We start from the raw sequence: 24,257 nt of genomic DNA, 5'->3' as shown, positions 1-24,257 counted from the left end.
GCTGCTGGGCAGCGTTCTTGGCCTGGCGCTTAGGGCCGGCGGAGAACTGCTAAAGTTTGTGGGGAATAACATTTGGATATTAGTCGTAGCTATTGGGGTGGTACTTCTAAAGAAGATGAAGAGGTAACTCCTATCCGACAGGCGCCGCCTTCTTAGATGGTTTCTTGTCCTTCTCATTGGGGGCCCTGGGCATTCTCGGCTGGGGATAAGTAAATATGGTATTAGCCCCGGGCTGATAATTTGGTGTTAAAGGTAAGACGCTCATGGTGCTAATGGCCTTATGACACCAAGCAGCGTCTACAGCCGTTTCAAGCTTACCATTTATTCGGAGGTTACCGGGGTTGGCGCCAGAGTTGGCGGCATCGCTGGGGCGAACCTGAAGCTTTGCATATTGACAATTAGCTATCATATGAAAAGTTATGGGCGTTAGATCTTCTTCGCTAAATGGATTGGGTTCCGACGAAAAATGGACTGAATGCCTATTACCTTTTGTCCTATAAGGCGCCAATGGGGTATTGGTCTCGTCTACGATTCTAAAGCCGGCATTACAACTCCACCCCGTGTTAATGCTAATAGTATATATTATCATTCCTAAGCCCCCAACCTTTACCCACAATCCGGCGTCGTACCAATTATCATTTTTGTACTTTCTCTCCTCTAAGTCATGAAGAAACCAATATTCCTTTATGTGTGGGTTCATATATTCTAGGCATAAAAGGCGTCATCTTAGAGGCTTAACACCGTAAGAGTGCTAATGGTTGCGTGATTATAAGGCTGATCCCTCTGATCTTCTATGCTATTTACCGTAGCCGACGCCGTGTCATCTACGCGTATTTGCAACTTTACCTCCCCGTGGCAATCGGTAACCATGTGTAAAGTCCAAACCGAGAGATTTTCGGTGCTGGTGTCGGTCGGTTCTACTGAGAAATGTACGGGCTCTCTGTTGTTTGTCTTCGTGCGCATGGGCTGTAATACTCCATTATCGTCACAGAAACGAAATCCTACGTTTGCATCACTCGCCGTACCAATGCAAATACTGCATATTATCAACTTCTTTCCTGAGTAGTTTAAATTCACTGACATACCCTCAACGTCCACCCAAGACGCCTGGGTGTATTTTTTCTCGCCTGTGTAAGTCGTATAAACACAATCTACTCCAGCTACGTAGGGGTTGTTCATCGCCATATATAATAACTCAGACCAACACCCGCGGCGGCTAAGCCGGCTTTTAGTAAGTTATGGTCGTATTCCTCAGGTATCGTAGGCATAACATGGGCCTTCTTTGATGGTTTCTTAACTACGGGTAGCTTCGCTTCGTGTGACTTTTTTGGCTTCTCTACGAAGTGAGGAATGTTCCTAAGAGTGTCAGAGTTCACGTCATTCACCCCAAACTTCATATCCTTAGTAGCTCGTTGAAGTTTGTTGTTGTAACCCACGACGGAATCGGCGTTGATGACCAAATTACTTGGCATTAACCAACAACCAGGACTCAAGGCATAATCCAGTCTAACCTTTGATTGCTGCACCGCAAGTTGATATCTTTGAACTGACTTAGAAATCTCATTCTCAATAACAGCGCTTTCGAAGAGAACGAGGAATACTTGTTGGGTTTCCTGTGACGCACCGGAGGCATCTACGATGGGGCTGCGAGTGCTAACCTGGGCCCCTAGAATGCAGTAAACAAAGGCTTCAATGCTGCGGTTAATCCTTGCTAGGTTTTTCAGTCCAATGCCCTTTGCGGCAAAGAAAGGCGCCCACGGGTATTTCTCTTTGCTTTCTATGAAGTAAATCAAGTCACCTTTTGACGCTTTACCCCCTAAGTCGGAGAATTCCCATCTGCTAGGATACCCCATACCCGGAGTTTCTATGCTGGCGCCAACATACGAAGCATAGGTGTAAGTCTCTCCTAAACCATGGGCGGCACCCTCTTTGTTGCGAAAATCAGGGTTGGTAAGCTTAAACTCATTCCTTAATCGCTCCCATGCGACTTTGTCATATTTGTTATCCTTCGGGTTAAAGATAGTGTCACTAGGAAGCGGTGCTCCTAACTCAAACAATATCCTACGAATAGTAAAAGCAACATGAAATCGCAGGAAAGGAATATGGAACATGTCCGCGGCTATACCGCATCCTTTAGTAGCAGCCCAGACAGCAAAGTTTAACTGCTGCGGCCAATACCGCATGTTGGGACCTGATAACCATTCTCTGGATTCTTTCCCTGAGGTATGTTTCATGGCAGTTTCTCTAAAGATGTCTCTGACTTTTATTTTGAAAGTCGTAGAACCCACGGGTATTTCTAAGGAGGTAACCATCTTAGCAAAGTCATTTGCGCCACCTTTGTTATCGTAAAATGGGTAATCCTCCGTTGCCGGTAATAAATTCTCTGGAAAATTAGGCTGCCTTTCTTTATGCTCGGGTTTTGGGTTCTTTGGCTCCAAGTCCGCATTGCTGTACATTCTGGAGCCTTCATAGTAAATCCCATCGGGTCTTCTTTCAAACTTACTAGGGTCTGCATGCGGAAACATCTTCCTAAATGCTCTCCAGTTGGCATAATCCCGGTTGTCGTGATGTGGCTGCTCCTCAATATCATCCCCAAAAGCGTCGTACATTAGTATATAATGGATGTTATACCTTCAGCACCTCAGTTGTACCCAGATGTTCCCAATTATCACGCTACCACTAAGGATACAGGTCCTAACGAATTAAACGCTGAAAACTTTAGGCTCAACAAAGCAAACTTAATCCTGGCTTACTTGGAAGGGCAGACAAAACACTACGAAGAGGTCAGGAAAAAGTACGCCAGAGCCCGAAGCATACTACATAAAATCGCGATAACTTCCGGCTCCATGTCCGTGGCGTTAACAGGCACTGGCGTTGCTACTTCGCTTACCGGACCTGGAATAGTCGTTGGCGTTCCTTTGGCCAGCGTTGGAGCCGTCTGCGGCATTGTTTCCGCTGTTACGACAGGCATTATGAAGCAATTGTCCGGTAAGATATCCAAGCACGACACACACATAGCCCTAGCAAGAGCAAAGGCTAACACCATCGCCGACTTAGTCTCCCAAGCTCTGCGGGACCGCCGCATAGACGACACGGAGTTTTCTTTGATCCTCGCGGAGGAAAAGAAATACGGCGAATTAAAGTCGGGCAATAAAAAAACCATCGTGAAAGATCTTTCCGAGGAATCTCGCAAAAAGATCTACCAGGAGGCAAAAGAGGAGCTCCAAAGAAAACTCGCTCAGTAGACATCTGCTTTGAAAAGAACGTAGGGGGATTTCGACTGCACATTTCATCTTCTCGGAATCCATTCTAACAGGGGGTGGTTGGGGTCTATTTTGTAAAATATTTCGTAAATTACGTCGGGGTAATAAGGAATATCCTTATCCAGCCGACAGAATAACCACTCAGCCCTTTCCATTTCTGGGACATGAGGAATTTGCTTACCGGTAATTTCTGACAAAAGATAGGGAATAGCTTTGTAATATTTCCCTAGTTTCAATTTTTTCAATGTCTTTCGTAGACTTTGTGGGGTTGGCTCTTCTAAGTGGTCTATGATTTTCTGCGTGTCTAAATATACCGGATGTAAACCTTGGATATGACTCATCCAGTCTCGGAAGTATTTTAATCTCTTATATGGCGTTTTCTTACGACCTCCATTGGCGTAATACTGCTCTTTGGTAGCATTTGGTACGGCATTACGAATATTTTTACCACACTCGTAACACTGTGCTGACGTGTCGTCTTCTATCTGCATTTTTTTACCACAACACCAAAAGGGTTCTGGCTTAGGTACGATAACTTTAGGCGTCAAACAAACTATGCAAACGTCATTGGTGAACTTCTTACATTCATGCATCGTATATCCGACAAATATTTTAACCTCCGTTTGCAGTACCCAACAGAGCAGCAGTTAGGCACATTTCGCGCTGCATGCGGATCGCGCAAGACCCCCTGTAGGGCGGGTTACCGACCTCCAAAACCCCGGGGAAGGCTGGTGTTTCTCGACTTGTGATTTTTGACAATGCCGGCAATTCGCGCTTCCGCCTAACTGCTGCTTATTCTTCTCTAATTGTTGATTTGCATACATGTTCAAAAAGAGTTATGCAGCAATTACTTTTTTGTATACTATTGTAGTTGCTTTCCTTATACGTTATAGACATTGTATGTTGTTTTCCCACTATTGTCATGGACTTACACCTTATAGTTCCTATATGTGCCTTGGCAAGTATATTGTGTCCACAGTTTTAATCATTATAACTAATTTCTATACGCCATGCATCAAGTCAGAAGGTCACCATGTACGTGTCTTTGAGAAAAGCTGTCACACTTTTCGTTCAATTTTCATGAGTTGCTCAATAACCATATTTTAAAGACAGTGTCTTTAATTTATATTCGGCCATCGTCACTTGAGTCATTTGCGCTTACCCTTACGAACGTTTTTTATATCTCCTGGTTTTGTTGTCAAGCTGCTTCAATACTTTCTTTAATTCTTTCTCATTACTAATTAGCTTCGATAAACGATTTTCTATGTTATGAAGGGTAGGAAAACTGAACTGCTCGAGTAGGTTCAACTTCTTAATAAAAAAATGACTAAGATTTCTCTCGCTTATTTTCTGTTTCAGGTAGTCCATCAGCCCCAGGAATCTTTCTGGCAGGTGTTTGCGGCTCCATTTAAGGTTCTGGTGATCTTTATCGAAGTTGTAGTGAAGAAATGCAGTTTTTATGTGGTAGGACGAGAGGATGTTGAGAGGCGGACCATCGTTTTTTACGATGGTCTTAATAACTTTGACTATCTCGTGCCGACAGCCCTGGTCTTCCTTGTCCATTTTTTCCATTTCCTTTTTCTCCTCAAGAGAGAAAGATTGCCTCCATAGCATTCCCCTTTTCAATTCATCGACCTTTATATCCTCAGGTGGCTTAGCCACGTAGCGTATTCCTTTAACAGGGGCAGCTCTCAAGCGGTCTTTCTTTGGTTTAAAAAGAAATGCAGGTACAAGATCTACCTCTAGTTTCTTTTTGGCTTCCTTATCGTCAATAAGAAGCTTAGTTGCAGGGCCATTTTCTGAAGGCTTTAATTCTGGGTCTTTTTCTTGCTTATCTTTGTCATATTGGTTGACTGCTTTTTGAACAAGACCAAAAAACCAACTTCTGATCTGCGTTGGGTCGACGTACCTCTTATTGTCGACGAAGCGCCAATACTTGCTGGATTTCTTTGTCACTTTGATTAGAGCATAACCAGGAACGCCATCGACTTCCTCTACCATCAAATCGGCATTGTTCTTTGTGTCAAGAGCAACAAGAATATCCAATTCATCAGCATCCTCAGTCTTCAAGTGCTCGTAAAAGCTACCCGTAAATTCAAAGTGACTAAATATTTCACTGGCATGTGTTTTGCAATATTTACGAATGAACTCGATATGAATATTAGCCATTTTTCTCGCCCATTTCATTCTATCTTTAGAAATTTTTACAAATTTCGCAGAAAACGTCCTTATTGCACTTGGACTTATTTGCACTTGCGACCTTTTCTTTCGGTTTTTGTTAGAAAATTTGTTTCTGTCCAAGAATTCTTTGTTTTTTCTCGACTTCTTTATATATTTCTGAGATACTTTTGACTTCGATTCGACTTTTCGTTTTTTGTATGGCCTGGCGGACTCTTTGGATTTTCGGTTTCTTTTCCGAGAACCAGATTTCGCTGTGCTGTCTTCTTTTTGCTCCATCTTTTTCTTGGCTTTCGTCAAACCCTTTACAGAATAAAAGAATTGATGTTGTTAGTCTTGCACAATGCTCTTTTCAGCCTTTCAGATCATTAGGGCAAGTCAGAAAATTTGAAACCTTAAACTTTATTTTCTTTGTTTCTATAATTTTTTCCCTTCCTTCCTTTCTTTCCTTCCTTCCTTCTTCCCTCTTTACCTTCCTCACTCTCTGTTATATTCAGTACAAATCCCTTGAAATGTTCTCTTCATATCTAAACAATAAAGGTCAATGTTGCGTGGTAAATAATACTTTTTTGCAGTTCAAGGCTGTTGAGTCAGGTGTACCTCAAGGGTCTCTTTTAGGCCCCTGATATATATTAATGATCTTCCCGACGACACGCACATTACTGCTACTGCCAATGTATAATACGAGTGAGTTAGAGGATCTTTCAGGTATTGATGCCGCTGAAAATCTAAGCTTGTGGCTTAGGGCCAACAAAGTAAAACCGAATTTATGTTATTGGCCTCTATCTATAAATTAAATCGGCTTGTACGAAGTCCAAACATAAGTATTGGTGGTAAAAGTATTGAGCATGTCACCAGAGCAAAACTCCTGGGTTTAAGTTGGGAGAATCATATAAATAATATTATCACTCCAAAAGTCATTAAGGGATTACAGAAGCTGCGTACATTTAGAGCTATTTTACCAATTCCTCAACTTGTTTCTCTGTATAACTCCAGTCGTTGGTTTTGATTATTGTTTTAGCTTATGGGGAAATTGTGGGCTGGTCCTGAAGAGTAAACTCCAGAAACTTCAAAACAGGGCTGCTCGCATAATTACTATATATTCTGGCTATGAGATCAGATCTGCAGAAATCCGTTCAAGTCTTGGCTGGTCTGATCTCGAAAATAGAAGGAGACTAATTCATAAAGTTATTTTAATCCATAAAATTATAGAAGGAAATAAACCGTGCCTCTTAAAAAATCTTCTTAATAAAACCAACGAGGTCCACAGCCATGGCTTACGCGGTTCTGATTCAAACTTAAAGTCCCCCTACCCCATTCTAAGTCCTTGAAGCGAAGCCTCTCTTACAGCGGAGTCAAACTATGGAATAGTCTTCCATTAAGTTTGAGTACTTGTAGCCTTCTAAGTAATTTCAAAAAACTAAATGAGTAGTAATTGTTTGTTTGTTTGTTTGTTTGTTTCGCAAGCATAGGAAACCCTCTAATGTTCCTATGAACTCAACTGATTGGTAGCACAACACCCACACTTACTTTTATACATTCGTAATAACCATCACCATCATAGATGTCTTGGGAATCATTGCTAGAAAGGTCACATTCGTCGCCAAAAATGAAGTAATTTTCCCCATCATCAATATCTTCATCAATATCAACACTGTTGTTATCTGTATCACATTCATCACCATCATTGTCGTCAGCAAACTCATCCTCAATATCAACACTGTTGTTATCTGTATCACATTCATCGCCACCATTGTCGTCAGCACACTCATCCTCAATATCAACACTGTTGTTATCTGTATCACAGTCATCGCTATAACTGTCGTCAGCACAAAGAAAGTCGAGACCGTCAGACATTTTATAAGCTGCGGATAATTACCTTTAAAAAAGAATTAGTACAACATGAATGAAAAAATTAATGGTTACAACCGTTGTACATGAGAGAGAATTTAATTTCTAACAGCAAAGGGATTTTATTTTTTTGCCACATTACCACAGGCAGCCCAAGCTGTATTATGGGCTTACGTAAAGGTGCAAAACATCTATTGGCAAATGCAAACAGTGGGGTAGAGGACAAGTTTCAAATGACGAATGCCGGCACTTGACCCATTGAACCAAATCGAACTAAATCGAACAGTACCGCCGAACTTCGATCGCTTGATTCTTTTATAATTGTTTCGGCAATCGGACACAATGGGACGTTTTGGCGAGTTCGATTAATTTCGATACGGTTCGATTCAAGAATCATTCGATTATTGAACGTTCGATTGTGTTCGATTACCATCATGTTTTGGTGATTTCGTATATGTCCAATTGCCGAACATAATCCAAGTTTATCAGAACTTCTCACGAAATAGAGTGATTTCAATTTGGAATTTTGGCTAAAAATGTACAACAATTTCAGTTCTAGTTCAATATGATTATGTTTCTTTGTACGCGACTGAACAGCATCCTTTCAACCCCAATGATGTTAAATTAAGGATGGTTTTCTGTCTCCAAATGTCGGCCAGTTCTTATAAAACAAAATCGAGCTCAAAAGCACCCGACTCTTTTAGAATGGATGCTTCAACAAGCATGATCTGAATCAATATATACGTGTGATCTATATAGAATGAAAACTATAGAACACATATGTTTTCGTAGAAAACTAAAGTAACGTTTTCACTATGTGTTATTATTATGATCTGTACAGCCAAATAGGTCGCAATATACTATACTCGAGAGATCTATTTGGCTGTACAGATCATAATAATAATGATAGATACTTACTTTACGAAACAAATATCACAGACAGAAGACAAAAAGAAGTAAGATGTTATTTTCCGTGGGCTCTCTGTAATTCCAGGAAATAGAAACAGATGACGTAATACTTAAATTTGTCACGCAAATCACATATAGAGTCTCTGCCATATCATTTCAACGCAGAAATCCCAATTACTTTCTGGAGAATAAATTGATGAAGTAGCCTGCGGACGAGAGAACAAATCGGGGTTCGAAACCGAGAAGCTGATGAATGAATGCACGAGGTCCTCCGTAGGCCGAAGAAATACGACAAGTTTCCAACTGTTAATGAGGTACAAATCAGGAATATTACTACCCTTGAAATAAATGACATAGATCAAAAATCACGTGCAACAAAACCCAAAATCCCTCAGATTTCATTCCACACCGATACTCGCAGCACTTTACTGAGTACAATATTCAACAACTAATTATATTCGTTTTCTTGGATTTGGACTTGTGGCTGTGTATATCGCACCTCTTGGCCACCGTGCTATTCTCACGCGGAAATACAAATTTGAATAAGAAAGAAAATCCGCGAAGCATTTTGGTACGTGGTAGTCAAATTCTAACCTTTTGAATAAACTCTTAAAAGAATGTAAAAGAATCATTATTGTGACTTAGTGCTATGTCGGAAAAGGATTTAATATGAAGTTATTATTCAATATATGAATCTTCGAATTTCATGGACCGCGGAATTCATCTGTGACCGCGGTGCATCACGGTAAGTGGCAATGGGTCTTTAAAGGCCGGTTTAGACGGTACGATTTTCGCCTACAACTATCGTATACAACACGCTCGCGCCATCCTACAACTCGAGTCGTAGCGTGTAAATCAAGCCTACAACTCGCCTACGACAGACGCGAGCGTGTTGTATACGATAGTTGTAGGCGAAATTCGTACCATCTAATCCGGCCTTAAGGAATTTAATCTTTCTCTCTATTTAACCCGGGATTTATCCAATAATTTGTAGAAAATGTCATATAGATCTTCCTCTGGACTCCAATTGGCTATCATAAAGAGTTCGAGCTGAGTATACTTTTACGAGACCAAGATACTGTATCCACAAACACAATGAACACTAAGCCTTTTGGCATTTTGTGAAGTCCAATTTATCAGGCATGTTTGAAAGTCAAATTTACAAATGTTTTGCCTAATTTACGGATTCAGAGAATGCGCAGACGTTTTTCACTTGCGTCTCTTTGATCCGGTATCAAGACTCATCAACCTGACCAAATACGATGTCCTGATTGGTTGTTGAGCTTATAAATTATTAATGAGTTTGTGAAAATCCATTTTAACACGACCTTTAACTTTCAAACAAGAACACAACATTTAAATCCCACTTTACAGCTATTAATATTTCTTGCAGTGTGTCCTTTCATGCAGGGTTTTGTAGCTGGCATGCACATCGATCCTTCGCCCTGGCACATCATCCTGCAACACTTCCTGCCAGTGATGTCACACTTTGTTGGTTCAGCGAGATACTGATGGTTTGGCGTACAGTGACCGCTCTGACATGATGACAAGGCACCATTGGGATCACATTCACATTTATGGCAGGCTGAAATACATTGGAATAACATTTTTTAGATTTTACGAACAAGGGCTGCCTTCTTGTGTGCCATAATCGGTATGTCACGACGTAAAGACAAAATGTGATATTTGATATGATGGTTTTTCAACTCACCGCTGCTTTCTTCTACAAGACCTATAACAAGAAGAACAAGAACCAACGTTCGGAAAGAATATTCATATTTCATGTAAAACATCGCTTTATAAATTCCCAGTGATATAGTGGACGTGTAGAGTAAACTGATATCAGCAGAAATCCATTTCGTTATCGACGCCGTCAACCTGACGGAACAACTATCATCATAGTTTGCTGTTATTTTATTTTGCTTTTAAAATGGCAGTCATGCATATAGCGCCGTGGCAGGTATTTGGAATGGTACCCGTAATATCGGCCTGTGGTTGGTTATATAGATCAATGCCTTGATCAATGAGTGAAAGGACTACAGTCCTTTGACTAAACGTTGTCGTTTGATCGGCTTTATCCCTACGCGCCTAGACCGAACAGGATCATGGGGATAATTAATCACAGTAGCTAGCTGCCGCATATGTTATCTAACACGTCTTGAGCTCGCTGTTTTTGATCCCATTTAATTTGCTAAAACCATGCCTTGAGCATACGGCGAAGATTTAAACTGGCGAGTCTATATTATAGTTAGTAAACGAAAAACGGTCGATGGTATTTATGAAATGAATAAATGAATGAATGAAAGAATGAATGAATGGGTGAGTTAGTTAGTGAGTGAGTGAGTGAGTGAGTGAGTGAGTGAGTGAGTAAGTGAGTGAATGAATGAATAACAAAAACAAAGCTTTATAGGTAAAAAAACATTGACCACTCCAAACACGACTTTACAAAACTAACAATATAAGTTTTAATATAATGAAGAATCAATACTTTGTAGTGACCACGAAGAAGGACTAAATTATTATTTTTTAACTAACTATAAACTGTGGTATGAAAGTGAATTGACAACCCCCGATGATGAGCCGAAATATTCCTTCCATACACTAATGAATGGTGTCATTGTTACTGAATTCTCGTTGAACTACCGGCTGAAAATACCATTTTTATAAACATATTTCATACCGTCATATATCTATTTGTGTCCCGATATTAATTGTTCTGTAAAAGTAATTTAAAGTGGAAGGGTGTAGACAAGTGTATCTGAAGCAGATCCCGATATAATACAGTTAATGCCCAATGTATCTATCATTCCACTTTTGTAGAAAGTTACTTTGTTGTGGTGCTATTCTCAAGGTTTCTCAGTTTTCTTTCACGGCTTTGAACCTTTGAAGAAGATGTCTTTGACATCGTCCAGCCATACAGCTCGTATTATATCACCTCTGCGGCTCTTTGGATTTATTGATGTTGCTATGGAAAAAATAATAATAATATGTATATTGTACGTTCACTGAACAAGTTTGAACATAAAAAAAATATGCGCAATAATAAATAGAGTTACTTTAAATGCAAAGTGCGAAAAATAGCCATTCGCAAAAATTATTATGGCTGCTTCGAAACTACAACTTTATAACCCAACGCGTACGCGCTATCATTGGTTGAAAAGGATAACGTGGTACATATTTACAGTACTCCAAAATCCATGGTTTTTTTTTGAGAAAGTAGTTTTCGCGCGGTTTCTAATTTAACTAGCTTCACAATATAACTTAGAGTTGAAATAATGCGGGATATTTGTACTCTTTCAAGGCTTTCTCGTGCGATATTTGACGTTTGAGTGTAGCTGCACTGAGTGTAGGATTTGATAGATACTGACTATTGGAAGAAAACTTACTTGTGAATTTATAAACCTCCATACTCCAGGGCCCGCCTTTTCCATCTTGTCTGCAAGCACGTGATGGCCCATACATGGAATAAGTCTGCAGGATATTCTTACCACCCAAACAATGGCCGCCATTTTCGATGGCAAAGCCGTAGAAACCTTGTACTCGTGCAACCTGAGCGCATTTTCGTATGGCATATTTCCTATGCATGTAATCGTTTCCATCCAAAATAGGAAATATTCCCTCAAGACTTGGTAAAGCTCTCTCTGGCTGGTCTCTCCAACAGCCGATGCTGAAAAATCCTAAAGATAACACCAAACGAATTGGACTAAACCACAAAAATAATTTCAGGACTTTCGGTCAATAAACGCTTTGGTGGAAAACGCTTTACCCGGAAAAACCGGAAATTCTGATTGGAAAAACAAATGGAAAACTCGGTCTTCCGATAGAGGTAATTCACTTTTCCCGCTCTTCTCCGTATACCAATTGTCGGAAGTCAAAGTTTCCCGTTTTTGTTTATTTTTATGTATTTGTTTATCTGTTTATTCCTTTATTAGCAAAGGAATTTCCAACCGGATGGAGTGGTTTTAAATGGTCAGCACCCAAAACAAGAGCAAGAGCAAGTTCATCGAAGAGGATATTCTAGGAACTTTGCTTCGTGTTATCCTCTTTACCGCGCAAAGGAAAACTAAGCAGAAAATAGTTTCTTCTTACGTACCAAGTGAATGCTTTCGATATTTCTTGGAAGTGATATTGTAACTGGTACCTTTGAAAAAGAACAGTAGCTAAATTTTATTAAATAAGAATGAATTGAACCACGAACACAGAGGATCCACTCAGGGGCGAACTTAGAGGAGGGATTAAGGGGAAACACACCCCACCCCACCCCCGACCCTTAGATGCATAACTTATCAGTTTGTCGTGATAACAAATTGCTAGGTACCCCCTACTAAATACCGCTTCATTATCTGGAAGCCTAATGTCAGCTTAATTCTACGTTTTTAGTATCATCTTGAACACACGACAGCGCCTTTATTATTCTGCGATGTGTCAACCGGCTATGGGTGTATCAAGAAGACAAGAAAAGAGAAAGAGCAAAAAGGATATGTTTGATACTTAAGTGGTTACATACGTGAGGTGGCTACATGCGTGACGGGGTTACATGCGTGAAGTGGCTACATGCGTTAAGTGGTTACATTCGTGAAGTGGTTACATTCGTGAAGTGGCTACATGCGTGAAGTGGTTACATGCGTGACGGGGTTACATGCGTGAAGTGGTTACATGCGTGAAGTGGTTACATGCGTGAAGGGGTTACATTCGTGAAGTGGTTACATTCGTGAAGTGGTTACATGCGTGACGGGGTTACATGCGTGAAGTGGTTAGATGCGTGAAGTGGTTACATTCGTGAAGTGGTTACATTCGTGAAGTGGTTACATGCGTGACGGGGTTACATGCGTTAAGTGGTTACATGCGTGAAGTGGCTACATGCGTGAAGGGTTTGCATGCGTGAAGGGGTTACATGCGTTAAGTGGTTACATGCGTTAAGTGTTACATGCGTGAAGGGGTTGCATGCGTGAAGGGGTTGCATGCGTGAAGGGGTTACATGCGTGAAGGGGTTACATGCGTGAAGGGGTTGCATGCGTGAAGGGGTTACATGCGTGAAGTGGTTACATGCGTGAAGTGGCTACATACACATGTGGCTACATACCTTTTATAGCATCATGCCGTTGGGGATTTTGGTTGACGTGACTTTGCAATTGGACTATGAAAAAAATAGAAAGCAGTAACCACAACGAAAACGTATCGTTATTAGAAATAAACATTAAGACTGTGTATGACAATAACCACGACTCTGTTAGTGTATCCAATAACATTAATAGTAACCTACTGAATACAATTGCTACTTAAACACGTCGTATAAAACAACGTAATTTACTGATGTTAATGACGTGAGGTCTCTTTACGTGCCCAAGTAAAAAAGAAAAAGTAATGTTTACCTGGAAGAAGTTGTTCTATACCATCCAAGCCCTGTGGATGAATACCTTTTCGCTGACCATCTCGTTGTTTCTTAGTTAACAATAATTTTATTCTCGGTTTGTATTTTAACCGTGAGTATATTTTGCCTGAAAAAAAATGTTGTAAAAGCGTTTAGTCATTTCGTTCTTCATTCGGAATTACAAATTTATGAGTAAACGTGCTCGTAGATATCCACAACGATACAAGTGAGATTGATCTGGTGGGGGAGGGGGGAGGGGGGAGGGGGAGGGGGAGGGGGGAGGGGGAGGGGGAGGGGAGGGGGGAGGGGGGAGGGGGGGAGATCGATCAGCAATCATCATAAGTTTTTTTTCCATGTGTGTGTCGACTGCATATGCGACCATCGCGTCGTCAAGTACAATAATCAGTTTAATCCATTAATATCCAACGGGATATATTAATAATATTAATAATATTAATAATAAATCAATCAATTAATAGATTAAAAAGAGTTACCCCTCGGAGCTTTGCTGAGGCTGGTTAGACGAACATATGCCGGTTATTCTACCTCAAACAGTATTTTTACAATATTTGATTCAAAGCTGCTCTAATGTGATATTTTGAGCTGAAATCGTTTAAAAGAAGTGGCTTGAGCTACGTACTGAAGCATAATGCCATCAAAGGTTCGTGATTTTAAATCCTTTCTAATCAGCCGGAAACTTAATAAAATCATCATTTTCCGTGTGATAGTTTGTTTTAATAACCCTAGATTTTAGGTGCTAACCGGACCTCAAGTTTAAGGAGTTCTTTAAAACTGATTAAAAAAAGACTAAACAAAGAGACTCCTTCGCCAAGCCATCCAAGAGATTTTCAAACAATTTTTATTTATTACTATGATGAAGATTTCTAAAAAGGGCTTCGTGGAGGGGGGAATCATGCATCCTTTTTCTGTCAATATCTAACGATTAGACCCGCAGCCCGAATGGTCGGTCTAAGATTCGGTACCATGAGGGCAAGAGATTGTAATTGTTTTAGAATAAACCTGCTGATTGGTTCAAAAATGAATATTTTGAAACTAGGTTGAAATAATCTATTTCTATTGTCGTTTTGGTTTTCAAAACCGTTACTTTTCGCTACTAGTGGTTTATCACTAATAGAACACTATTAGCTCAACCAATAAGAGTGCAGGATTCGTGATAGACCAATAGTAGGTTTATACTAAACACGCATATACGTTTCATCTTTAGATCGAGTTTACTTCCATATCCATAAGAAGAGATAACTAGCTAAAAACTAGTGTAAGCTGCGTCGGTGTTTCTAAAGAAACAGTAATGATAAAAGGATACATTTTACACCGTGAAAAGATGAAAAAAACTGACTAAAAAGTCGTAAGTAAGTTTTTTCATCTTTTCACGGTGTAAAATGTACCCTTTTATCATTACCATATCCATAGGTTTATAAACTTTTGCGAGGGGTGGCCTTACTAGGCATGCGCAATTGGTAAAGCACTTGTACTGCTGTACAAAGTTAGCATTTCTATTCGATATCATCACTACTGGTGTTAGTATTTTGTTACGTCCTCAGCTTCACTACGTGTAGTGGTGATCATTAATTTCTCGTTCTTTTTACAGTCAGTACAAGGAGAACTGTTTACAGTTGTAAGAAGAACACTCAGTCTTTACCACCTTAATAGTGCTATATTATTATATACTATGATAAGCATGATAGAATAGTAGTGGTCGGATGCTCCTATAGGTTAGATCCATGTTCCCTTTTCATAGTTCATACTCGTAACAAGATACACTTGTCTGGTTAAGTTGTAGTCTTTTTGTCGTCTTGTAACGATAATATTTTCGTTCCTCGTTGGTGTCGCTGTTTCAACTGTTTTTGGGGTTGTTATTCTTCGTTGTGTTCTTAACTATATCCGTGCGAGTTGACAAGACACGTGAAAGATTTCTCACTGTAATACGTAAGAGAAATTGCGATTAGACACAGATATCCATCCGATCTAGGGGCGTAGCGAGCGGACTACTGCCCCCCCCCCCCCCCCTCCTCAAATTGTGCATGTGCCGGAAAAGAGTCTAAAAATGAAACGCGTACGCGTGTGACTCAGCGGGAAAATGGTACATTTTTTGGTACATTACACGGGTTTCCTCCATCGCGACTCGTAAAAATCAATAATGTTAATTGAGTGTTGTATGTTCTATGTCGTAATGGAAGGTAGTGATAGTGCGTGTGGAGTGCCTCACAAAAGAGCGCCCCCAAGGGGAGGGGTAGTTGTTAAATATAAACTTTATATAAGATGAGTAATGATCTACGCATAGACAATACAGGGAGACTATATAGAGAGACTATACAGGGACTATATATCCCTGAACGTCCTCAAACTACTGTATAAGTCAAATGATACAGGGAATTCAAGCAACGTACAATAAATAATCCAAAGAGGTAATCCAAAGCATTTGCACGTCAGTTCATATAGACGAGTGTGATAATCAGAATATTTACTTACCTGCAGCGTTTAAAGTTGTCAGCTTTGGTTTTTTGATTTGGAAATAATTGTCTCCCTCGTCGACTGGTTCTTAAGGGGAGAAAATTATAAGAAATTAACTTTGTACTGATCATTTATTGATTAGGATAATTATAGATATATCAGGCCGCCAATGATGAACATTGATGACAATGCAACAATAAAGCAACGGAAGACTAACGGACAAACGCGGTCCACTATTGCGCGCAATATTGCAGGCAATCGATGCTGCGAGCCATGTTAAAGTACGCGATTTGTTACAAGCAATGTTGATGAAGTACAAAACGATCGTACTTCGGCAAGATCGCCAGGAACATGATTGCCAGTTCTTTACCATGCATCAGCAAGCATGCACGAGGAATTAAAAACAATCTATACCTGGGATGTGAATGTGAAGTCCGGGATTTAACGTATTGTGGGCTTTTGATTGATCAAAGGAATAAACAAACAAATGATAGCAATGAGTCGAATGAAGTACCATAGAAAACTACATATGGTTATCATAGGTACAGCACATTCTACATTAGTGATGATAATCTATACCCGACACTTTTTGTGAGCAATAGCTCGCGCAAGAACGGCACAATGTCAATGAACGATCATTTCAATCGCCCCCCCCCCCCCCCCCTCCCAATACGTATAATAATTTTACGTTTGGGCCAACTTTCACTAAAATACTCATACGACCAGAGAATTGGGCACTGATATTGAAAGCTGTAAAGTTTTTTTTCTTCTTATTCTTCTTAAAGAAAATGCCCCGAATACAAATGTTGAATTAATTGAGGGACTGTAACTTGACTGATAATTCACAAAAAAGATAGCCACACCAAACTGATCTAGACAAGTTTCTACTAGAGTGAAAACTGAGTAATCCATGCACTGACATGCTTACCAGGTGTATGCCCTTTAGGATGTGGATGCTTTCTAATAACTAGAATTAAAAACAAAGTGATTACGACCGACTCTTGGCTTCGTGTAACCATCCTCGTTATGGATGCTCAAAGATATATTTTCATCTCTGCGAGGATAAGAAGTTTCAAATCAAGAGGAGAGCAAAAAAAAAAAAAAAAAAAAAGGAATTTATGGATCACTGTAATCAAGACTTTTTAGGAGTTTGATTAAAGACAAGATATCGTATCTTGTTATTCTTCAACCGGTTGGCTCAGTTGGTTGAGCATCAGACTTTCGTGCGGGAGGTCGTGGTTCGAGTCCAGGCCGGACCACCACTCAGGGTCTTAAGATAACTGAGGAGAAAGTGCTGCCTTTGTAATTACATGACTTTCAAGTGGCTGGGATGACCACTTTAAATGGCGGTCCCGTCTCTCCACACTTCATCATTACTAACCAATATCGGAGGGACGTAAAAGAATCACTGAGGATGTAAAGAAACCCTGGTAGTGACCACCCTCAGTGCCTACACCTCATACTAACCATCTCTCATTCATAAATCATTGTAAAGCGCCTTCGAACATATCCATATGGAAAAGAGCGCTATATAAATATTATAATCATAATCATAATGATCATAATCATATATTCTCTGCATCATTTTTTTATCGGGAAAACTAAGGCGCAGTATACTGAATGCTAAGCACTGAATTGATAAGGACCGCATTTTCCCGACTATCTAGGTAGGCTAGCTCATTGTAGTAATGTAGATATTATTGAGAGTTATTAAGTCCGAGAAGAGATATTAAAGTACTGTACCTTTAGGGCTTTTATTCGTCAGAAAGTTCACTTCCTGTTCAGCCTGTTTTTCTAGATTCGTTAACGACTGTGTGTCATCCTGTTTACGAGGTGCTGTTCCATCATGCCTTCCTGACGCCTGTTGTTGATTCCCTGTGTTCTCGTCCTCAATAAGCTCTAATAGGTCCGTTCCTAGATCTCCGATTTTGTTTCCCTTCTTTCTGCCAGTAACATCTGGATGCGAGTTAGACTCAGGAAACTTGTGAATAAATATCAACTTCTTTGATCCTTTAATGAAGATGCGCAATTTAATTATTAATATGTCTTCAGGGTAGCATATCATGTATAGCAGACCTTTCGCACTAAAAGGTCAGGTGACTCTAATAAATACTATAATAAATATTAGTCAAATCCAACTAGCGGTGCATCATCAGTGCTGCGTTTTGATTGGATGAGCTACTACTAGGCTATAAGTTATATCCTACTCTAGCGAAAAGTGACAGCTTTGAAAACCAAAAATGATATTTAACTTTAATTCAAAACTCGTTTGCAGCTATATATTTGACCTACAAGTTGGATTTGACTAAACAGTTAGTCCTATTGCCCTCATGGCCTTTGAGTAATTGCTAATTATACAAGGTTCAAATATACTCAAACCTTTCAAGCCTTTCGCTTTCGCTATTTTCAAAGTTTCCTTTTGAAGTTCTTTGATAGCATCTTCTGTTGCCTTCTTCAAGTCATCCAGTGTTTCCATTTCAGACTTCTCTGAAAGCTCAGACGAGAGTTGGGAATCCAAGTCCTCATCTAATAGACAGACGCAGAAGTATAATATCACTACTGGAATTAGGGATGTATGAAGTCAATCTTACCAGACGCAGCTTACCTTCAGAGCTATCACCCTCGTATTCCGATTTCAATTTACGCAACTTTTCTCTCAGCATTTTCAATTTGTCTTTGAGGTTTTTGAGCTTCTTTTGGTGATCTCTGTTTGCTTTCAACTGGACGTCCATAGCTTTTTGAATGGCAACAGAGGAAACCTGATTTCCTTCATAATCAGCCTTTGGTTTGTCACTTGCATGAGCGTGAACAGTTTGTCCATGCAGCAGCGGTGAAAGCTGATGGTTTGCATACCCTTGTTGATCTTCTAATGATGTCTCTGGCGACTGTAAAAAGTGGATGAAAGATAAAAGTGAAGGGGAAAAAATAATAAGACGAGGAAGCGGGAGGGACGGGAGTAGGAAACGGTGAGAAAACATTTTACACCCTTCAGTATCGTTTGTTTTCTCTTTTTAACTCACTTTCAATGCGCAACTATTAAAAAATTACGACTTCAAAATAAACACTTTGGCACTTTTAATCAATGGACTACTTTGACCATACAGCGGCCATCTTGGATCACGGGGCATCATGGAGTGTCTATATAGTCGTCTGTAGTCTGTTATACTGAAGTATTTTGAAGTTTTTAATTCCTGTCTGCACTCTACCGGTATAAACCTAGTCTCCCCACAGCCGCTTTCAGTGTCGTCACGCAACGCTTTCTTCCCTGCTCAGTGCTCAGGAAAGAAAGCGTTGCGTGACGACACTGAAAGCGGCTGTGAAGGAGATTAGTACAAACCAGGCGCTTCAGAAGTTAAAATAGTGTAGATATAAATAAATGAATAACATCATCATGAAACATTATGAAAAAACGGGATTGACATGAGAGTTATAGTACAAGTGTTACACATAAGCACCTCTGAGTTTCCTTGTTCAAATACACTTGCATCAGTAGGCAGGCTTCCTAGACTTTGGCTGGATACACCGTGATCTCCTTGTCCCATTTGACCTGCCATCAGTTGACCAAGCAGTCTTTGTAATGAAGAATCAGATATACCTGTGCTGGCTATTTGACCGATCTCATTAAGATTGTTGGAGTCTATGTTGTCACCAAAGCCCCCGTAATCTAAAAGATGTCACAAATACAAGAAAATATTTGTATAGTCGTACTTTTGAATTGTGTTATCGCGTTCTGCTTTATACTTTAGAGGTACCAAAAAAGAAAGAAAAGAAGAAAGAAAACGAGCATTGTTTGATCAACAAAACTGAACGTATCGATACAAAATCAGGTAGCTTTTAGTCACTATCATTCACCGATTTCCTTGACAAAAAATTGCAATAATCCAGTACCAGCTCCTCATCATTAGTGTCTTACTTACTAGTATGACTATGACTCCCAAGATTGATTTTTCCACCAGATAAGTGACTAAGTTGATTCCCAAAGGCCTGAGCTTCAGCCAGGGTGGATTGACTTGTATATGGTGACTGCCCTCCTGTGTGATGAGTTCCCTGCTGAGATAAGTGATTGCCAAAGCGCTGACCAAAATGGTTGAGGTCTATATTATTATTATTATTATTGCTGGTAAGTATTTGATTCTGTGCGTCTGTATCGAATGACGTTGACGCACTGTTCAAAAGGTTTGCAATATTTGATATTCCATTTGGAGTGTCAAGTCCTGCACTTAAAGATTCTGCTGTGTACTTTCCACCTAAACTACTAAGATCCTTTCCATCTGAATTGTAATTGGAAGAGACAAGTGAATTCAGTCCTTTAAGGTTTGGATATGAGTTGGCATTACTTCCAGCACCATAGGAGCTAAACGCGCTTAATCCATTCACTGGACTGTTGCTCAAACCATTACTTAAGCTGTTACTGAGGCTGTTACTGAGGCTGTTACTGAGGCTGTTACTAAGGCTGTTACTTAGGCTGTTACTGAGGCTGTTACTGAGGCTGTTAGTTAGAGCATTTGTTAATTTTGATTCATAACCTCCGCCCATGGTATTCGATAACGCATTGGGATCTATCCCTCCATTGTTTAGACTATAGCTAGATGCTCCGTTGCCATAGCTACTCAGCCCTGCATTGTTGCTATAGCCACCTAGCCCGGCGTCGCTATAGCTACTGAGCCCGTCTGTTCCAGTAAAAGAACCGGCTAATAAATGTTGTCTTTGCTGAGTACCACCCGTCGCACTTGTTAATAGGCTGCCCCCCAGGGCGTTTGTTCCAGGTGTTCCAGTAGCATATCCGTACGCGGTGGCATCGTTTGGTGTAGCATACCCTAAAGGGTTATTACTTGCTGCCAATGATCCATAATCATAACCGGTATATCCAGTAAGACCTGTTCCTAAGCCTGCTCCAAGACCTGCTCCAAGACCTGCTCCAAGGCCTGCTCCAAGACCAGCTAATATATATTGTTTCTTTTTTCTCAGATGTCGTTTGTGTGTTTTACTGTGGTATTGGTGGTTGTTATCGTTAACATGTTTCGAAGATAGATGTTTACGCACTGAACTAGAGCTTGCTTCCGCGTGGTTTTCATTTGCTGTCAGTTTTCTTGACGGAGTTCTTATCGGGCTGAAGGAGGAAGCTATAAACAATGATTATATAAATTTAACTTTTTCCATATCTGCCATAATTATGTTATTTTTTTAATACGACGTTACATGGGATCTAGGATAGAAATAAGCAAAACAAAGTTACGCATTATGTAATATATTGAGCTTAGTGAGGCTGTCTTGCCTGGGTGTCAGAGGTCCTCTTGTAGTTTCAGTGTTCTCGGAGCGTGAGGCGGAGATTATTGCAACAGTAAGCCCCTGGTCGCAAACTGAGCAAATAATCCCTGAAGTCCATGGTATCAATAATATGGAAGATTGATATTCATATTACATAAAGTATAAAAAACTGTTATATTCCTTTTCTCACCAGGGAAACTACATACGCATCCCAAGAAACAAATAAAGATGGTCAGTATAATATTCATTGCAGATATGTTGTTTTCTTCACATGGCAATATCCTGACAAAAGAGAATAAACAATCAGTTAGCATATGCATTTATCAGTCATCATTCCATGTTTCGTCTCTAATAACTTTTAATACAGAGGACTATGACCCTTAGCTCTAATAGTCAAGCATAGCTAAGATTTGGCGGAAAATTAAGTAAATCCTTGCACGAAAGTAGAGGATCATGAAGTCCCCCACCAACATCTCCCAAGAATTTGTTTTTCTGTACTCTTTATTTTTTATGTTTCATATCAGGATAAAAGGCAACTCCCCCACTAATAAATGGTTCTGTCGATATAAGCCTGACGTTCTCAGTCTACGCGGCTCATATTGATGCGGAAGGCCTTTAGATTTCAAAGAGAACAATTCTGCGCCAAAAAACGTGGTTGCTCGTTGCCATCATAGAAATGTCAGTATTAATATATAAGAGTCACAAGAGTGATTTTTGTAACAAACACTCCAAAATCACTTGGAAAAATGGCAACGGGTACCTGTTTGGTAAAAGCACACGGAACTTATCTTGCATTAAATGTCAGTGTACCTTGATACTGACAGATTAAGTTTGATTTTATAACAAGCACTTTATTTTCATTTGTCGTATTTTTCGCCGTGGATCGAACAATGTGAATCAAACATTTACACGTCTTGCTTAACTCACTAGCAGCGCACAACATAGGCACCTATCGTTGCTCTTATGACGGTATTCAATGAAAGCCACAAAAAGAGAGAGAGAGAGAGAGAGAGAGAGAGAGAGAGAGAGAGAGAGAGAGAGAGAAATAAAAGAAGAAGGAAAAAGAAGAGGGGAAGGAAAGAAAGAAAGAACTTAAACTACAGCGGATGACATTACTTTAGCTTACTTATAACGTTTAATCTTCACTGACCATCAGAAATACAGCTATATGGCAAGAAGGAAAAGGAATATGAGACATATAACAAAAGTCGACACCTTTGTCATTCTTCCGATCTTTTGATTTCAGTAAAATGCGGCTTTTGCATGTCTTGTTGAAAGTGGCAGCGAGGGTTTGACGTCATTATAAATTACCTCACAACCCCCCACACGCCGCATGATCAAAATCGCTTTTGGTGTTTATCAGTCTGATGTACGTATCCCATTCTGGCAAATGATTTGTTTGCCATCCAAGGAAAATGCCTATTGGCGGCATACATCCCTTCCCATGAGAATAACAGGCCGCCATGTTGGTTGATATGACACGACATCAAGACCATGCACTTGCCTTTTTTGCCCAAAACTATATCAATCACATGAAAACTTTTTGTTCATTATCTACATAAGTTAGCATGATGACATCTTATACCGTTGGTTCTCGGAAGGTCGGACGTGATAATGGCCGACAGTTTCAAATTTGATATTAAAATATGCACTAAATGTAACTTGGCTGATATGCATCTGTTTTGGATTTAGTGCTTTAAGGGATTTACGTTTGAAATAAAGTAGAAACTGTTCATTTAAGAACTTGTGGTTATTCTCTCAAGGCCTGCCTATGGTGATCAGGGTCAATAACTTAGCACAACAGGTTGCTCTTTTTTTTTTGCCTCGTTTCCATTTTGAAATGAAACACACCAATTCTTGGTTGTGTATTTTTTCCATTTTTCAAACTCGATTTTTCTAAACATCACTCAGTTTGAATTGAATTACGTTTAGCTTGCTTGGCTTGGTTGTTATCAACCATAGTAGCGATACCCTTTGGTATTATTTCACTAGGTAAGATGGAATTAGTAAAAGGCGTTTTCAGACGACTAAACATTAGTTTTCACTATCTACAGGCATCTCGTTTCGACAGAAGACAAATCAAAATTAAACGTAAACAGATAAACATATGACATGTATTCTTTACCGATATTTTTACCGAAACAATTAGAACAGGTTAGAGATAGTCAAAATACTTCTGGTGACCATTTGGTTAATGAAATAATCCAAGGCACTTCAATGATAATAAACACATCCTCGAAAACCATTTCAATTGGTATCACCCACCTTTATAGAAACATCTTTTTCTACATGACAAACGTGTAACTCGAGGTTTTCAGTTTTTCTTTTAGATTTTGTCTTGGAGATATCTACGGTTAACCGATATTTGTTACTTGCTATGCATAGTAAATATGAAAGTTAACTGGTTGTTTTGTCCTCCGTGTCACTGCATTCCATATATGGTGTGATTTGCATCTATATTAACTTATGTTTATTTAGTCTAATTACGTAAGCTCTTATAGTCAAAAGCACGATCTTACTGGAGTCTCAAGTACTCTGCTTGAAGATATCAAAGTAAAAATACTTACACTCCTTATCGACTTTTAATAATGTTGATGTTACTCTTGTATCATTGACTGATATATACATCCATAGTGTAGCACTTGTCCTTCGTGATAAGATTATTTTGAAACTGGAGCTAAAAAAGTAATCTTTTAAATCAATTGTAATAATAATAATAAAGTAATAATGATAATGATAACGATAATGATGATGATGATGATGACAACGATGATTAAAAAGAATTATACAGGGTAAACACTTCAACAACAGTTGCTGGTCGTCAATGTGTGTCCTGCTTAAAAGAAAAGAAAAAGAAAAATGTCTGCGGTATAGACCCCTTGCATGTGACGTAGCAGCTCCATGTGGGGGACAAAACGAAAGAATTCCAATCTCCTGAGAATTGG

At 39.6% G+C, this 24,257-nt stretch overlaps 3 protein-coding genes across 6 annotated transcripts; all 3 read right to left on the bottom strand.

The window, feature by feature from the left end:
* Nucleotides 1-4,110: 4,110 nt before the first annotated feature.
* On the bottom strand, nt 4,111-8,277 carry LOC116295799 (cyclic GMP-AMP synthase). The gene is made up of 3 exons (XM_031703734.2): nt 8,211-8,277; nt 6,972-7,320; nt 4,111-5,744 (listed from the first exon to the last, which is right to left on the bottom strand). Exons 2-3 carry the CDS (start codon nt 7,296-7,298, stop codon nt 4,428-4,430), a joined length of 1,644 nt encoding a protein of 547 aa, XP_031559594.1. The 5' UTR covers nt 7,299-7,320; nt 8,211-8,277; the 3' UTR covers nt 4,111-4,427.
* A 1,033-nt stretch (nt 8,278-9,310) lies between these two features.
* On the bottom strand, nt 9,311-10,114 carry LOC148909844 (uncharacterized). Its single transcript, XM_089033196.1, has 2 exons — nt 9,913-10,114; nt 9,311-9,786 (listed from the first exon to the last, which is right to left on the bottom strand). The coding sequence occupies exons 1-2, from the start codon at nt 9,992-9,994 to the stop codon at nt 9,539-9,541; spliced, it is 330 nt and encodes a 109-aa protein (XP_088889322.1). The 5' UTR covers nt 9,995-10,114; the 3' UTR covers nt 9,311-9,538.
* Nucleotides 10,115-10,642: 528 nt separating this feature from the next.
* On the bottom strand, nt 10,643-23,689 carry LOC116295776 (uncharacterized). Of its 4 annotated transcripts, XM_089033192.1 has the most exons (15): nt 23,578-23,689; nt 21,503-21,594; nt 19,962-21,167; nt 19,500-19,708; nt 18,650-18,929; nt 18,424-18,570; nt 17,788-18,054; nt 16,973-17,011; nt 16,459-16,500; nt 16,063-16,131; nt 13,574-13,699; nt 13,285-13,338; nt 12,295-12,342; nt 11,588-11,878; nt 10,643-11,166 (listed from the first exon to the last, which is right to left on the bottom strand). In XM_089033192.1, exons 2-15 carry the CDS (start codon nt 21,558-21,560, stop codon nt 11,069-11,071), a joined length of 2,934 nt encoding a protein of 977 aa, XP_088889318.1. In that variant the 5' UTR covers nt 21,561-21,594; nt 23,578-23,689; the 3' UTR covers nt 10,643-11,068. The 4 variants fall into 4 exon arrangements, with proteins under 4 accessions (XP_088889318.1, XP_088889319.1, XP_088889320.1 ...); XM_089033193.1 differs by lacking the exon at nt 16,459-16,500; XM_089033194.1 differs by lacking the exons at nt 10,643-11,166; nt 11,588-11,878; nt 12,295-12,342; nt 13,285-13,338; nt 13,574-13,699 and adding an exon at nt 14,416-15,510.
* Nucleotides 23,690-24,257: the final 568 nt, after the last annotated feature.

The sequence above is a fragment of the Actinia tenebrosa genome, unplaced genomic scaffold (assembly GCF_029948245.1).
Source record: "Actinia tenebrosa isolate PJP-AT-01 unplaced genomic scaffold, QUT_ActTen_1.0 PGA_scaffold1__47_contigs__length_23844297, whole genome shotgun sequence".
Taxonomy (NCBI): domain Eukaryota; kingdom Metazoa; phylum Cnidaria; class Anthozoa; order Actiniaria; family Actiniidae; genus Actinia; species Actinia tenebrosa.
The sequence above is the reverse complement of the archived record's forward strand: the minus strand, read 5'-3'. Positions and strand labels throughout refer to the sequence as shown.